General features: G+C 43.5%; 1 protein-coding gene across 1 annotated transcript in view; it reads left to right on the top strand.

Annotated features, from left to right (window-relative positions):
* Positions 1–7,514: 7,514 nt before the first annotated feature.
* The window catches only part of LOC145361261 (scavenger receptor cysteine-rich domain-containing protein DMBT1-like), a 61,268-nt gene continuing 50,838 nt past the window's right edge, over positions 7,515–17,944 (top strand). Inside the window, exons 1-5 of the mRNA XM_080216892.1 lie at positions 7,515–7,552; positions 8,335–8,652; positions 8,880–9,194; positions 9,553–9,657; positions 10,565–10,735. Of these exons, the coding sequence (XP_080073018.1) occupies positions 7,543–7,552; positions 8,335–8,652; positions 8,880–9,194; positions 9,553–9,657; positions 10,565–10,735 (919 nt within the window). The 5' untranslated portion in view covers positions 7,515–7,542. The remainder of the gene's footprint in view (positions 7,553–8,334; positions 8,653–8,879; positions 9,195–9,552; positions 9,658–10,564; positions 10,736–17,944) is intronic.

Genomic DNA, 17,944 nt, shown 5'->3' with positions numbered 1-17,944 from the left:
AGAAACGGAGTGGATTGTTGTGGATCCTTTTGGAATGGGGATTTTGCACAAATTTCCAATTGAGGACGTTGGGCTGGGGAGAGGAAGGCAGTGAGGGTACCCTGGGTGACAACAGATTTTCAATGGGCATCACTCCAAATCATTGTGGTGAAGTGGCTTCAAAGGCTGTGTCAAGTTTTTGAGACTCCCTCCAGCGGAAAAATGAAACAACTTATGCTTTCGGGACAGGTTCAATTGGACTTACAGGCTGTGAAATCTATTTTCTGAGACAGCTGGTAGTTTCCCATGGGAAAAGAGAGCTAAATGGGAGATTACATTTCAGCCTGTTGTCACAACGGAGGCAGGGACACTTGGTAAAACAGTGTGTGTGTGTGTGTGTGTGTGTGTGTCTGTGTGTGCTTTGACAGAGAATTAAACATACCATGAACGAAAGTGTTCTTGAATGTTCCAACTATTGTGCCTGTGGGAAAGGACCAGTGTGCAGAGATTCTTCCGAAGTTTACGTTGTTGATGACAATTATATCTGCAGAGCTCGGTTGGTGTAGGCTGCTTGAAGATCAGATCCTGTTCAAGGAAGAGTAGTTGAAATTCATTGAACTGAATTGATTTATGGTTATCGCATGTATTGGGATAAAGTAGAAAGCATTTTTTTTGAGTGATGCAGAGACAAAACATGCCATTCATAAAGTACATAGGAGAAAAGGAAAAGAAAGGGTGCAGAATGTCGTAAAACAGTCATAACTAGGGTGTAGAGAAAGATTACTTTAATACACGATTGGAACTTTCAAAAGTCTGATGGCAGCAGGAAATTTGCTGTTCTTGCGTGAAGGAAGATAGCTTCTGAGAAAACAATGTGCTAAAAGTATTGCCTCTGAAATCTGTGATGTATCAGCTATTTAAATTGTAATTTCTAGTTGAAGTGGAAAATAATTTGCCAGTGGTTTCGTGTTCAGGTATTGTTGACTTTGGTATGATCGTCACAGTATAAGTTTTTAATGATGAGAGCTTCTCCAACAATTTCTTTCATTGTGTTCATTTGGAAAGTATGATTGTGAGCATAAATGCTGATGTTTCTTTTAAGCTGTAAAGACATCAATGGTGAATCAGTTTTATTTTCAGTTCAGCTATAGAAATTGTTGACACTATTGGCAATATTTAATATTCTCATTGTTGTGATTATAATTATTCAGACCACAAAGATCTCAGACTGGTATCTGGGGATGGCCGATGTTCCGGACGGCTTGAAGTACAAGAGGGAGTGCAGTGGGGGACGTTGTGTGACAATTACTTTGGTTTCAAAGAAGCCAATGTGGTCTGTGAGCACCTTCGCTGTGGAGCAGCAATTGCGATACCGGGAGGATCTCACTTCGGAAAGGAACCGGCCCATTGTGGAAAAAGAACTACAAATGCCGGGGTAGCGAGTTCAGCCTCTGGGATTGTTCTGTTTCATTCATGGAACAGTTTAGCTGCTCACATGAAAATGCTGTCAGTGTCATCTGCTCGGGTGAGTCCTAAAAGTTTATTTATTAGAGTACACCAGCTTTTGATATAGCCTTCTATATTATTTGGGTTTTCAGAAAACATTTATTACGGTGCCACATGGCAGGCTGGTTAGCAAATTAGATATGTTTGGAATTGATATATGCTGGGCAGGATGGATTCGAAGTTAGCCAAGAGATTTGCAACAGAGGGTAGGTGTAGATGAGCAGTCTCAGACTGGAGACACATTGAAATTGGTGTTCCCAGGGATCGGTGTTGGGACCCTTCATTTTACTGATTTGTATAAATGGTTTAGAGATGAGTGTTGAGGGAAAGTTCTCTAAATTTGCAAATGATGCCAAGCTAGGGAAAATAATGAATTGTGGGAATGACGCTGGGCTCCTTCAGATCGACATTGATAAGTTGGCCAAATGGTCAGATACCAGGCAGTTGAATTTCAATGCAGTGAAATGTGAGCAAATATATTTTGGTTGAAGAAACGAGGGGAGACAAAACTGGCTTTCTGTTACAACTTTAAGGGGAGTACAGGAGCAAAGAACCTCGGGGTTCAAATGCATAATTCTCTGAAAATGCCCAGGCAAGTTGAAAGATGAAAGAAGACATTTCGCATCCTTGGGGTTGTTAATAGAGGCATATAATATAAAAACAAGAAAATGATGCTAAACCTCTACAAATCAGAGCAAATTGGAATATTCTGTTCAGTTCTGGGAGCCTTATTTAAGGAAGAAAGTTAAAGCCCTAGAAAGAGTGAGAAGAAGATTTACGAGAACGATATTAGGCATATTATACACAAGGAAAGACTGATGAAGTTGGGCTTATTCCCTTTGGAACAGTATAAAAGGTCACCATATTGAGGTGTCTAAAATATAAACTCAGTTGACAGGGCAAAGAAGCCTATTTTATCTCCACTAGCTGGTATGTCAGCTACTGGGCGGGAGTGGCGGGGTTGGGGTGGGGGGTGCGGTGCGGGGTCGGAGTCGGGGGCGTGGTGGGTGGATAGACGCAGTCTCAACATGGTGAGCAAGAGAGTTAGGAGTGAGATGAGGACAAACCAGTTTCCTCAGTTGCTGCGATTTCAAATGTGCTGCCTTGGAAACTGTGGGAGGCGGATTCCATAGGAATCGAACGAGGCTGGATACATATTTGACAATAATTAATTTGGAGCACCACAGGGAGACGGTTGGAGAATAGGAGTAGACAGGTAGCTCTTTCGGGAGCCAGTGGGCCGATTGGCCATCTTCTGTACTATAAAATTCTATAATTCTATGACGGTATGGTTAATCTTGTCTGGGTTGCGTTTGGCTGCGAATGATTCTCATTCTATTTAGTACTGAAAGAAATGTATTTATTGTGGCACATTGTTAACAAATTAATATCTGATCTTATGGTGATTTTCCCTATCTGACTGAATACAAAAAAAAGTCAGAATTCAGAGACAGGTTGAAACTGCACAATGGGGACTATGTAACACCAGTTCCCGGATATGGATGGGGCTGGCAAGAAAACGTTTTCTTGAGACCCCAGTTTCTCTTCAATGTGCAGTGGTTAGCCACCTCATTAAATGGCTGCAGTCCATGTGGTTGTTGTCCATCCACAGTGCTCTTCCGAGGGGAATTGGTCAATTTTGATCCTTCAATGATGAACGAACAACAATGCATTGGGATGATTTGGAATTCCTGGGAAATTGGAAATGGCATTCCCATTCCCCTCGTCCCTCTGTCAGATGCTTTCGAAGAGATCTGAGCGAGCTGTTACACCACATCTCATAGAGTGTATGTGTTACCTCGACACTGTATCAGTGAGAGAGTGATTGAATGTTTAAAGGGTGGCTTTCAAGAGTATTTCTTGATCCTGAGTGGAATCAAATTTATTATGGATATTGAAGATGCATCCATTCAAACATGGGACTTTCCATCAGACCTCTGATTTGTATCAGAGGGGGCACAGTTTCCAAATAAGGGGCGTATTTTCCACCCCCCCCCCCGAAAAAAAAAGCAAAGTGTTGTCATAGCCAGAACAGCAGAGAGATCCACACCAGTCTCTCAGGCTCAGTGCACACAGGAATCATGCAGCACTCATTCAGTTTAATGGACAATGATGAGTCGTGCCCTGGTTCGAAGAACGGGTTTGAACAAGCTGGCGATCCCAGTTTCAGAGAGCTTGCGCCCAATTTGTAATGGTGGCTGATCTCACAGTGCACTGGGGGAGCCCCCTCGCCGCTTCCCCGCCATGGGCATTAATTCCCTCTTCATTGGCGGCATGTTCCCCGACCCCATTCCCAAACATGGGCCACTGGCATCAGGGCATTGAAACATTCCAGGTGGGTTCCCCCACCATGATGCTTTATAGAACATAAGAAAATAAGAAATAGGAGCAGGAGTAGGCCATCTAGCCCTTCGAGCCTGCCCCGCCATTCAATAAGATCATGGCTGATCTGTCGTGGTTCAGTACCACTTTCCCGCCCTCTCCCCATAACCCTTAATCCCCTTGCCTATCAAAAACATATGTAGCCCATCATGACCTGCGACATGAACCCCCCATAGTCATGACCTTCTGCATGTTCCCTCCTTCATGGCATCTCCACCCCACCCCCCAACATCATAGCCGCCTTGCATAGCATCCCCCCTACCCCCGCCCTCGCCATAGCCCGTTGGCACTGCCCCTGGCACACTGGTGGTGCCTAGGTGGCACTGCGGGGGTTGTTCAATGACCACTGCCGGCATGTCCAGTTGCCAATGCCATTGTGCCGATTGGGCACTGCCAGTGTGCCAAGGACACTCTGCCTGATGGACAATGGCGGCCATGGCCTCGAGCCCCCGGGTCTTCAATGGCCGTTGTGCCTCTGAGCATCATCATTGCACCAGGTCTCTGCTCGTTAAGACAAACAGTGATTCACACCCCGTGTGACCTCCCGCCAGAGAGATGGAAACATTGCAGGACTGGGGACAATTACATGCTAGAGACACAAAGAAAATTGAAATGAATTTCTTGCAGATCAGCCTTGCGCTGCTCCTTGGGCATGATCCGATTTATGCAGATAGAAAGGCACCGGAAAGATTGCAAACTCTTTCCCACCGGGCATTGAATTTTAGGCCTGCACACTATTTTCCAGGATGAGCAGGATCATTGGGGAGGAAATCGCCCTCAGTGTGTCGGCATTTTAAGATGCAGGAAATAGGATACTGTGGCTTAAGTTTAATCGTCGTCTCAATGTTCTTCACTTTGTAGATGAAAATTGGTTGCTGAGATTGACTGACGGAGAAAGCCGGTGTGATGGGCGAGTGGAGATTCATTACAATGGAACCTGGGGCAGAGTGCAGGACAACCTCTGGGACCTGAACGATGCTCACGTCGTCTGCAGGCAGCTGGGCTGCGGTAACGGGTTAGGCGCTTACAGTTCTTCAATGAGAGAAGAGAGTGTGAGATCAGTTTGGATAACTGATACCCAGTGTAATGGAAATGAAGCGCATCTCCGGAACTGCAGCTCATTGCCATTCAATTCATCTCTCAGTGACAACACGGTCGTAGGAGTTGTGTGTTCAGGTGAAAAAAAACTAGTTCTCTTTTCCAGAGCCAATGTCAGAAAGTTTCTAATTTGCTGGTATTTTGGAATTGATCCTCAGTATTTCAGGATATTAAGAAATATGAGTTTCCTTTTTAAGATGTTTCTTTCTGTAAGATAATTTGCTTATTCGTCACAAGGAAGATTTACATCAACACTGCAATGAAGTTGCTGTGAAATTCCCCGAGTCGCCACACAACAGCGCCTGTTCGGATCAATGCCCCTAACCAGCACGTCTTTCAGACTGTGGGAGGAAACCCACGCAGACACGGGGAGAACGTGCAGACTCCACACAGACAGCGACCCAAGCCGGGAATTGAACCCCGGTCACTGGCGCTGTGAGGCAGCAGTACTGACCACTGTGCACGGTTCTGTCCCGTTAGTGTCGGTCAGCGAGCGTATGTGGTGTTGCTCAGTTGTCCTCGCTGCCGTTCAGGCAACAGTTTTGGGAGAATGTGATCGATACCATTCCAAGATTGTGATGAAGAGTGTGTTTCGACTCTAAGTGGGTGAATCATGCGTGGAATTCCCTTCCTCAGGAAGCAGTGGCGGTTGGCTCATTGCATTTATTTAAGGATGAGCTAGGCAGGTTGTTAAGAGAGTCAATGGCTGTAGAGGGTGTAGGGATGGGGATTTGGCAAGACACGAAAGTGGAGTTGAAACTACAATCAGAGCAGTCATGATCTGAATGAACAGCACAGCAGGCTAGAATGGCCGAATGGCCTATTTCCGTTCTTCTCTCCAGATGATAGCAGTTATTCAGCCGAGGGACAACCACGGACCGGAATATAAAACCAAAGGACAAAGACAGATGGAAACAAGAATGGGGTTTTTCAATTTTATAGCAATGTGAAAAAGGCAAAAGCAAAAAAGAAATGCGAAGGCGTGCAATGAAAGAAAACGGAAACAACAAGGAGTAGAAAACACATGATTAAAACTTCCTCATAGGGGCAGCAGAAAATTAAACATAGGTGATCAGATGTTTAGTGAGGCATTTCCATTCTTAGCTGCAGGGCAACTAAAGGTACGGATAAAAGCAAATTACTGCAGATGTCGTAACCTGAAACCAAAAGACAAAATGCTGGAAAATCTCAGCAGGTCTGGCAGCATCTGTGAGGAGAGAAAAGAGATGACGTTTCGATTCCAGATGATCCTGTGTCAAAGCTTTTCCTTACAACTGCTGCTTGGCCTGCCAAAATTTTCCACTATTTTCTCTTTTGGAAACGAAAGATATGGCCTGGCTGATGTAGGAAATACCAGAAATTGGGAAAGTGGAAGCTTGCAAATGTTCGAACTGGTGCTGTTTATCCCCAGAGGATGGCCGTGCGAGGGTGGGGCCTGGAATATTAATGCCGTTGAACTTGATGATACTCCCAAACCACAGGAATTGATGGAAAGGCAAGCAATGTCGATCAGCGAGCACTGAGGTGTTGCGGAGTGGGCCTCGCTGCCGAGTAGGCAGCAGTGTTTTGGAGTGTGTGGTCTATCCTATCGGAAGTGTTGTTGTGCAGCATGTAAACTGAAACCGCCTTTCTGAGACTGAAACTGTCTCAGTTCCATTGGGCAGTATGTAACTCGAGGCAGATGTGTTTGTTGTATGTGTAGACTGATGTCCCATGCAAGAGCAGGGACACACGTAAATGTACTCGAAATTAAATCAGTTCAAATGGGATGAATACAAGATTAAATCGGGATAAGTCAAAAGGCAGCACACAATGTGCCCAGCATTCAGGGTGTGGATACGCCGGCGTTGGACTGGGGTAAACACAGTAACAAGTCTGACAACACCAGGTTTCAGTCCAACCGATTTATTTGATAGTAAATTCACTCGCTTTCGGGTTCGCCCCTTCGTCAGGTGAAAGGCTAACCTGAAAGCTAGTGAATTTACTATCAAATACATCGGTTGGACTGAAACCTGGTGTTGTCAGACTTTTTACCCAGCTTTCAGCACAAACTTGGGGGGACTGGAATCCGGAAACCATGTCGTCAGATGTTGGAATATGTGAAACATTCACGCACTGTGTCTTCGTTGTAGAAGTAGAGGCTTTGACATATTGACTCATTAATATATCACAGACACGGTATAAAGGCAGATTTCCGTTCTCCTTCAGAGTATTGAATGGGAAGAAAGTGATGAGCTGAAAATCTATTCGAAATATAACTCGCCTGTATTATGTCCAACAGAACACATGCAGATAAGACTGTCTGGCGGTGAAAGCCCGTGCGCTGGCCGTGTGGAGATTTATTACAATCAGAGTTGGGGCTCAGTTTGTGACGATTCCTGGGATTTAACTGACGCTAACGTGGTTTGCAAACAGCTGGGCTGCGGAACTGCGTTGGAGATGTCACTTCCTGAACCGGGCTCAGGCCCAATTTGGTTGGATGATCTAAAGTGTTCCGGGAATGAGTCATTTCTCTGGGAATGTCCCTCAGCATCATGGGGTATCCACGACTGTAGCCACAAGGAAGATGTGAGCATCATGTGCTCAGGTAAGGATGTGCGGAATTCCTGAGGCTTCACAGGGATGATATTACACTGAATTAAACAGAAACTAGGGCACAGAATCCGGCCTTTCCATCAGCTAGTCTGTGTGGTACTTGTACTGAACACGAGAATCATCCTGCAATACTCCATTCAAATCTGTCTGCCTGTGCTGACTTTCCTTTCCCTCCTGTACTCATCTCGTTTCCCCTTGAAGACATTGGTACTGTTCCACTCAACGATTGTAATTGGTCTGAGTTCCACCATCTCACCAATCTCTGGGAAAAGAAATGCGGGTGCTACTGACTTAAATGATTGTATATTTCTGATCCCAAGGATCGAGTCTCCCACTTTCCAAATCATTAGGGCGTCTACATCACCAGTCCGCTTGACCACTTTCGAAAATCTACGTACATTTCAGATGTATCTTTCTGCAACTCCTGAAACGAATGCACCAAATTTCCTAAGTATGACATTCCATGAGAAATCTGTGTTGATTTTTGGATCTCGTTGTTTTCTGTTACATTTCTGAAATAATTATCATAAATCAGTGGGCATAACCAGGACTCTATGTACGCCCAGTTGGCTGGACAACCGGCTTGTGATAGAGAGCAATGTCAACAGCGTAGGGTCAATCCCCGTAATAACTGAGGCTATTCATGAATCTCGCCCTTACCCTGAAGTGTGGAGACCCAAGCTTTAAACCAGCTGTACTCATACCGGATTATGGCGACTTTACCTTTTTTCTTTGTGAAGATATAAATCTGGATATTTCTTACTTCTTTGACAGAGCACAGGGAATTAAGACTGGTGAACGGAGATCACCGCTGCGAGGGGAGAGTGGAAATCTTCTATAATGGCAGCTGGGGCACAGTGTGTTCGGACATACTGCGTGCAGATGATGCTAAAGTGATCTGTAAACAGTTGGAGTGCGGCAGCGTCGACTCAATACACTATGATGCTGGGAAGTTCGGAGAGGGATCTGGACCTGTCCGACTCAGTGAGCTGGGGTGCACTTCATTCGAGGCGACCATTTGGCAGTGTGGGTCAGACTCGCAGGGTGTCAAAGACTGCAGCCACCATGATGATGCGGGTGTCGTTTGTTCAGGTAACACACACCAAACCTCTCAATGTGCTGCTGTCATTGCAAACATTGCTATCGAATGCAATCAGCAAATGTCTGTTCTTAACAGGGACGTCGGGGACGAAGGAACAGCCCCACAGTTCAATGAAAGGCAGTGAAGAATCGGGTAAATGCTGCTATCTCGATTATCTGATATGTTCCCCGTTCCTGGTAGATCAATTGTAATAACTAATTCTTTTGGACGGATTTAGGGCAGCGTTTGCGCCTGGTGGGAGGAGATACTAACTGCTCTGGGACAGTGGAGATATTGTACAATAACCGTTGGGGCACGATTTGTGATGATTCCTGGGATCTGGCCGATGCTAATGTTGTGTGCAGGCAGATGGCTTGCGGCTCCGCTCTGTTGGCCCAAGGAGGGTCCCCTTTGCCCCAGGGTAACGGCGGTGATATCTGGCTGGGTGAGGTGAAATGCACCGGATTTGAATCGTTTCTGTCCGACTGTCCCTCCGCATCAGCAGCCCAATCTGACTGTGATCACAAGGAAGATGCCAGGGTGATTTGTTCCGGTAAGGACCGCTCGATGTGTGGACATGACCAATTTCCAAAAATTAGGAAACTCATTTGGCTTTTAAAGTAAATCACCAACATTTGAAGTTCATTAACGTTTGTCCAATATATCCCACAGGGCTCCATTTGTCACCGAATTCTCCTCAGGCCACACCTTCAGGTACTTAGTCTATAATACGTCATTAGAATTCGTGCTGATGTTACAATTCTTCCCAATGACATTGGTACTATTTACAATGATCCACTTCTGCTAATTTCTGAGTAAGGGGTGGTTTCTGATTGATGGCAACATTGAAAGGGTGCAAGGGGACACTGTGTCTCTGTTAAATGTTTCTGTCATCTTATTATGACGAGCAGATGCCATTCCCATACCCGTGATCGTCTGCATGACCCTCGGAGTGCTGACAATCTTGGAACTGATCACACTGCTGGCGGTAATACTGAGAAGGTTCAAAAGAAAAGGTGAGCCTCCAATCTTACCGACCAGCTAACACTGAAATACTGATATTGATTCATATCCTGGAGCTGCTGTTTATCCTTTCCAAAGGACGTCAGTTGAAGTCACGGAAAAAATTCTGAACCCATTTTTTGCAATTCTCATCCGCATTGGTAACTGTGAGACTAATTACAGAATCCACATAGTGCGCAAGGAACAATTCTTTTCACTGTATGCTAATGCATGTGACAATAATAAATCAAATCAAAATCTTTCACTACCCAATTTATCTGAGAGTCCAGAAAGACTCACTCGTTTTAATAATGGAAATGAAAGTTTAATTGAACTCTTTCTTAAATATTCTTTTATCTGCTGCGTAGCTGTTTTTCTCTCTCATTATCATAAGCCTCATGCCTCGTCGCCAACACTTTTCACCAGATTCTGTGCCATGTTCTTCAGTGACTTGCTGCATTCTCCAGTAATTCTACATCCAAACACAAATATTTCACACATAGTCCAACAAACAATGCACTGTTGATCTGCAGGTCACTTCTCCCTTGGAAACCATGGCCTGCTCAGTAGCACCTCCAAACTGATGTGACCACCGCAGAGGTCAGTCAAATTTCTGCCCAGCTCCAATCCAGTTGAACTCTCCATGTGGCCCGTCAGGAACGGTCTGCTGGGATTCATTTTGTCTGACACTCTACAGGATCCTACCCATACTCCCCCATTCCTCCCCCAAACTCTTCCTTCGTCTTTTTCGACTTTCTTGCAAATGGGTTCTGTTCTGCTGGAGGTGAACAAACGCCTATTACAAACACAAAAGTGCACACTCAGGGATGCACCGATTCGCACAGATGCCACAGCATATCCACATTCAAACTAACTGGCTTTATCTTTGCGATCTCATCACATCTGTGGCTTGTTTTTCAGCCTCAGGCATTTTACTGTTAACCATCTTTGCAATGCAACAACATGCTGATCACCCGGCCCTCCCTTTAACAGGTCCTGTCGCTCACCACTTGGCTTTGCCTTCTGTGTCCGACCAAGGAATTTATGCAGAGATTGAGAATATTGAATCTGACCATAATTCCGGGGGTTCAGGTTTGTATTTCCCCTTCTCTTTTACTCAGTCTTCACAGAACAAATGTGTCTTCTACTTAAATTCCTATTTCAAATGGTCACATCATCAAATGGAGACAAGGGACAGTCCGCTGACTTTCCAGTGTGAAATAGCCCCGTCGTGTTGTGATTGTTTCTGCCGTGATATGATTCATTGGCCTGGGAAGACACTTTATTTCTCAGAGAATGTGTATATTCGAAAAGAGTGTGTATATCTCCATTTACAGATATTTACAGACATTTCTAATCTCTGAGTTAGTGAACAACAGTCTCATCAGTGGAGAGCTGTCATGTGCAAAGCACCCATTTCTAATCCAGTAGGGAATAAGTGCAACAGGTGAAGATTCACAACCGGATCTTGACAGAGAGAATGGACCAGAGGAGATAGAGGAGAAAATAGGGGAGCAACTAGGCAATGTCGAACTTAATGTCACACACTTAATGATAGTAACTCAGAACAGATTGGAGGAGTGCTGAATTTCAGGAACTGATAATGAACTTGGAAATATTTAATGGACCCCCTTCACAAACAATGATGCGTATCAAAAATAGCTAATAACGCCACAGGTTAAAACGAATGAGAAGCCATGGATGCAATGAGACACCATGGAGGGAAAAGGGAAAGTAAAAGTAGGCAATGCACAATGAAGCAAATATATGGATAAGCAGAGATGGGAGCTGGGGTGAGGTGGGAGTGGGGGGCAGTGAATAACATGCTTGGATCGTGCAGAGATGTTAAGCAATTGATAATTCAATGAGATGACATTGTTAAGGAGCATGTCATAATATAGCTTAATGTTCTATTCGAATGAGAAAAAAGATTCTGAAAAGAAATATGATCAATTATTGAAGGACATGATAAAATCATAAAATCTCCGCCTTTCCATAATAGGATGGCTGATCTGATTGTGGCCGTGCCTTTCCCATGCCTGTCACACAACACGTGAATTCATCATAGATCCAAAATCTATCTCAAACAGCAAGACAACAATCAATGAGCCTCTTACTAATCTTTGTCAAAGAAAGTTACAAAAACAGGCGATCGTTCGTGAGAGAAAAATCCTCCAAATTTCAAGCTGAAGTGAAGACTCAATACTTTAAAACTGTCCCACGAATAAATAACAAGCAACAAAAGTGAAATGATCAAAGTATTAAAGAATTGTTTCATTATTAATACTGCATAAAATAGCTGGACATGATATTGGAATTTAGATTGATCTAATTACATGAAATTAATACAAATTCAAATTGTAAACGAATAAAGCAGAGACAATACACGTTCTGGTCTGGAAGGAATTCAACCATGTATTTTAAATGAATCAGAAGAGATAACAAAAGCTCCATGAGAGGTATTTGATAACTGATTGGAAATGAATAGATTGTCCATGTTCTCACAGATAGCTGCTTTTAAAACTACATGTAAAAAAGGAACTGTCGCCTATCCAGTTTAACATTCATGAGGGGTGGACGTGGGGGGTGGGGGTTTGGCAGGAATTAATCGAACAAATGCTAAAGGAGGAAGGAAAAAATCAATGAATGATAGAAACAAACAAATAATAATGCATAGTCAGCCTTCAAAATACAATGGCTTGCTTAACCAACATCATCAAAATCCCTGCGGAAGTAGCAGGTTAGATATAAATAACGGTGAAGGTGCAATTTATCATGATTTCTGAAAGGTCCTTGATAAGGCATCTCAGAATAGGCAATTGGAGAATGAGAGTTAACCTACAGCGACTGTAGCTTAGGTTGTAACATTCTAATTTCAATGTCCAAAATTTGGGTTGCAAGTCCCACTCCAGAAATAAAGTGTGAAAACCAAGGCTGCCGTTACAATGCAGTGCCGAGGGTTTGCTCCACAGCCAGATGTTCCAACTTGGAACGAGGGATCAAAGTGTGAGGATAACGGGTAAACCTTTTAGGATTGAGGTGAGGAGAAATTTCTTCATCCACAAATTCATGACCACAAGACGTAGTTCAAGCCAAAACATTGGGTGATTGCAAGAAGAAATTACATATAGCTCTTGGGGTTAAACAATAGATATGGGGCAATGCGGGATCAGGATATTGAATTTGATGATCATCCATGATCTCAGTGAGTGGCGGAGCAGGCTCGGATAGCCAAATGTTCTATTCTTGTTTCTATTTTCTATATTTGGGTGAGACATTAAAGCGAGGACCTCTGTGCCTTCTCGTGTGAACAGAAACATCCCATGATACCATCTCACAGAAATGCAGTGAGTATTTCACTGTGTCCTGGGCAATATCACAAAAGCAGGCAATTTGATAATTATCACATTTGTCTGTGAGAACTTACTGTGTGGAAACGGCTCATGGTTTCTACATTGCAACGTCGACTACACCTCAAAAGTACTTAGATAGCGAGGAAATCTCTTTGAGACTTCTGGTAATCGTGAGATATATGGAGCTAAAAGGCAAGAAATCACATGACTAACTACTGGCAAGAAAGCTGAAAGCACAGAGAAGGAGAAAGACTGATTGCTTGGAATGGCAGAAAAAGTAAAATGATGGCCTGCAACAACTAGTGCATAATCATAATTGAGTTTTGAGTCAAAAATGAAATTTTCTAAATTTGTCAAAACCACCAAATTGTGAGGGAGATGAGGAGGGATTTGGAACAGTTTAGTGAATACTGAGAAGAACTGAAACAAATTTCTCGAAAACATTAATAGAAATGTAGAATTGAAAATTGTTGGCAACTGTATTTCAACAACCGCAGCTGTAAAGGAGTATATATACCATGAAGTAAATTAAGGAGATGATAGATTACTCGGAATAAGAAACCATGTGGAATCTTTGAACAAAATGTCCCGAGAATACAAACACAAGGAACAATACAAATATGGGTGTAGGTTCTTCAAGCTATTCAGAACCACTGGCAACTATATTTCGAGAATTGGAATTGTAAAGAACTTGTACCAAATTTTTTTTTAGACATCGCATGTGGTGTAGAGTTTATCTTTCGTTTCAGCATATCATCAAAAGGACACAGAAGTGCAAGAGATTGTGCAAAATATTACCAGAGTTATGGGGTTACAGTTAGCAGAAGGATTAAACAGGCTGGCTCAGTTTCCCGAAAAAAGTGATTCAAGACAAATGCACTTCCAGTTTCTGTAATTGCTGTTGCCTGATTGTAAGTTTCTGGGAGCTGGGATGGTGATTCTGGATCAGAGATTATCGTTCACTGTCTGCAAAGTAACTGGATATAACATACCGTATTTAAGTTTATTTATTTTTCACAAGTAGGCTTACATGAACATTGCAATGAAGTTACTGTGATAATCGTCTAGTCGCTACATGTTGGCGCCTGATCGGATACACTGAGGGAGAATTTGGCACGGCAAATCCACCTAACCAGCACATCTTAGGGCTCTGGGGGGAAAACGGGGGATATCCACGCAGACACGGGGAGAACATGCAAACTCCACACAGGGACCAAGCTAGGAATCATACCCGGATCTATGGTGTTGTGAGGCAGCAGTGCCAATAACTGTGCCACCATGCACCCCACTGCTCTAATATGTGAGATATTACCAAGAAGAATGAGTTAGAATGGTGATTATTGTGTCTGTAGAGGGCAGGAGCAACATCTATTTTTGCCTTGATTGGGGTGGTTTGAGGATTACAGTTTCCTTCTCTTTGAGCCATTTGTCCGCTTGGTGAATGTCCTCCCACAATCGTGACAGATAATAAATTCGAAGTCATTGTCACAGGCACGGTTAAGGTATTATGCTCTTGTCTCCTACATTCCAAACAATCTCTCCAATAACTACCCATTTTTGTCTTCAACAGTTTCCATTAACTCCCTCAATCAGATGGAATATTACACCAGTCATAGTTTGAATGACACAGAACCTGGATCAGAAAATTCTGAAGGGAGCTTCTCCGGAATTCAATGTGGGTACAATTTCACTTGCTGCCTTCGCACTTTTTGAACTTCACCCCTTTTGGTATAAAACCCACGTCACTCACCACCCCGACTTGGAAAAATATCGCCGTTCCTTCACAATCTTGGAACTCTCTCTCTAATAGCACTGTGGGTGTACTTACACCGTGTGGGCTGCAACATTTCAGTCAGGCGGCTCACCGCCGCCTTATCAAGGGCAATTGGGGATGGAAAATACGTACCAGTAAATGGCCCAGACAGCGGCACTCAGATTCCAAGAAAGAATTTGATAAACTTACTTACAAAAAAAAACGTAATAGAAAGGAACTATGAAATAACTCGAGCAAGGATCCATAGTATTTCAGAGTAGACTTACCTTCAAAGAGGATTGAAATACTTCTGATTTGAAAGTGAGTAATATCGATAATAGTCGCTGGTACAAAGCAATGAAAATTCCATCCATTGTGTCTTCTCACAGGGCTTTCTTTACAGACAGTGAAATAGGTCTAGTTCGAATGGGGAAGTGGGAGCAGGGGGTTGGGGGAGGTTGAATGTGATTTCAAAACTGGGAATTACCGAACCCAACATGACATGGTACAGTTATTCCCTGTCCGCTCACCTCGCCAAACCACAGAACGTCCTACAGAACCCGGGGAGATTGTTGCACGATAATATAATCTTGATAAGGGTGTCAGATTTTGGTGTTAGTGAAAATCCCTATTTCCTCGCAGGTCCGGTGCCAGGTGATTATGACTATGTTGAGGCTGAACCCGTTGACGCTCAGGACGGTCACATATTGCTGGACAGTATTCCTGAGGATCACTTCACATTGAGAGCTGCTGGCGGTGATCTCTCTGCACTCGGTGAGTCGAATTCCTGACATTCCCACAGCCTTCCCATTCTACTACTCACCGGAACCTGTTTGAATTCGATTCCAATCCGCGGACAATGTTGTTCTTCCAGTAAATCTAAATGCAACATGCAAAGATATCCATTTACTCGCTACACATTGGCATTGCCAACGGTCCGGAGGACTGGAAAATGATGTTCATTGCAAAATATTTGATTTACTATTGTCACCTGTACTGGAGTACAATGAAAAGTATTGTTTCTTGCGTGCTATACAGACAAAACATACCACTCATAGATTACATATAGGAGAAGGAAAGGAAAAAATGCGGAACATAACGTTGCTATTTGAGATAGAGTGTAAAGAAAGATCGGATAATGTTTGGAAGGTCCATTCAAAAATTTGATGGCAACTGTGAAGAAGCTGCTCTTAAGTCAGCTGGTATGTGTTCCTGATGAAAGGTGGAAGAGAGTATGTCCGGCATGCATGGGGTCCTTGAATATGCTGGCTGCTTTTCCGAGGCAGCGGGAAGTGTAGGTCGAGTCAATGGAGGGAGGTTGGTTTGTGTGATGGACTGGTCTATATTCACAACCCATGGTAGTTTCCTGCAATTTTGCTCAGAACAGGAGCCATATCAAGCTCTTCAATGGAACACTGGTGACACATGCTTCAAAAACAAAATCTACAATCACAAGAGCTTTCCTTTCAGCTGGTTGGTCAGCATGATTGAACTCACACAGAGTCCTGAAGGATGATGAGCCTCTCTGACCCTTAGTGCCAGAAGCTCATGGGTGTCTTCAACTGATCAGCTGCCCCGGCTATTTTCCTCTCTTCCTGAGCCCATTTGTTCAAACGTCCTTCAAAGTTTCCACTTGAGTCCCTAACTTGTTTCTCCTCTATTTCCCCTCACATTCTCTCTGAACTGAACTGAATCTTGTCCGTGAGATCCAACTGCTGCTCCCACGACATCATTACTGTTAAAACATTGATGACTCAATTCCCCTTGCTCCTCCCAATACCGTCTGATATTGCAAACAGTTTCTTCTCCCTCTCCAGTTTATCAGCCCATTCTTTAAACTGCCGGTGTGAGCCCTGTCGTCTAAAAGCTTGCAAACCACTGCTCAATCACTAAGCTCCCTTCCGTCTCCAAAGTTCTTGTATGTCCTGTCACCTCACAAATCTATCCCGCGTTTTCCTGCTACTCCATATTGGAATCACTTCAGTTAGGTTTGCGCCCTGATACAGTACTGAAATATTTCAATTCATTGTCACAAATTTTAATCCGAATCTGTCTACGACCAAAGTAAAATGTCCTTCCTCGTCCTTATTTTGCTGTGTCACAGACCCTGTAAAAAGTGCTTCCCCAAGGTCACCCATGAACAATGTATTTGTTGGGTATATATGTGTGAAGTCGTTTTATTTATTAGGGGCTGGGAAGATTGAATTCATTTCACGTAATTGCTTTGGAAGTTATTTAAAAGATAAAGTTACTACCATATATATGGGATCCTGAGGGATCAGTGCTGGGACTTCTACCGTTTGTAATATGTAATAATTTGGAGGTCAATAAAACTGGTTTGATGATTAGTTTGTGGATGATACAAATAGTGGATTTGCGAATAGCAATGAGGACCATTAGGGGATAGATACTTCAAAATATACATCAGTTGGAGACTTGGACGGACAGATGGCAGATGGAGTTTAATCGGGACACGTATGTGGGATTGCATTTTGGAAGGTCTGGTACAATGGGAAATATCCAGGAAATGGCCGAACTCTTCAGTGTATTGTTAGGCAGAGGGATGTGGATATACTGGTCCACAGATCACTAAAAGTGGCATCACAGATGGTGAAATTAGTCAAGTAGGCATAGAGCATACATGTCTTCATTGGCCAGGCCATTATGTTTAAAAACTGGCAATTCATGTTGCAGCTTCACAGAACCTTAGTTAGGCCCCACTTGGAATATAGTGTTCAAATCCGGTCGCCACACTACCAGAAGAATGTGGAGGCTTTGGAGAGGGTACAGAAAAGATTTACCAGGATGTTGCCTGATATGGAGGGCATTAGCTATGAGGAGAGATTGGAGAAACTTGGTTTGATCTCACTAGAATGACAAAGGTTGAGGCGCGATCTGCTAGAAGTCTACAAGTTTATGAGGAGCATGAACAGAGTGGATAGTCAGAAGCTTTTTCCCAGGGTGGAAGAGTCAGTTACTCATGGGCATAGGTTTAAGGTGCGAGGGGCAACATTTAAGGAGATGTACGAGGCACTTTTTTTCGACATAGGGTGGAGAGTGCCTAGGACCCGTTGCCTGGGGATGTAGTCGAAGCAGATAAAATAGTGATTTTTAAGGGGCGTCTTGACAAATACATGAATCGGATGTGAATAGAAGGATAGTGTGAGGAGTTTTAGTTCAATCGAGCAGCATGGT

This window comes from Carcharhinus amblyrhynchos, chromosome 34 (genome assembly GCF_965287045.1).
Source record: "Carcharhinus amblyrhynchos chromosome 34, sCarAmb.v2.hapA, whole genome shotgun sequence".
NCBI lineage: Eukaryota > Metazoa > Chordata > Chondrichthyes > Carcharhiniformes > Carcharhinidae > Carcharhinus > Carcharhinus amblyrhynchos.
The sequence above is the reverse complement of the archived record's forward strand: the minus strand, read 5'-3'. Positions and strand labels throughout refer to the sequence as shown.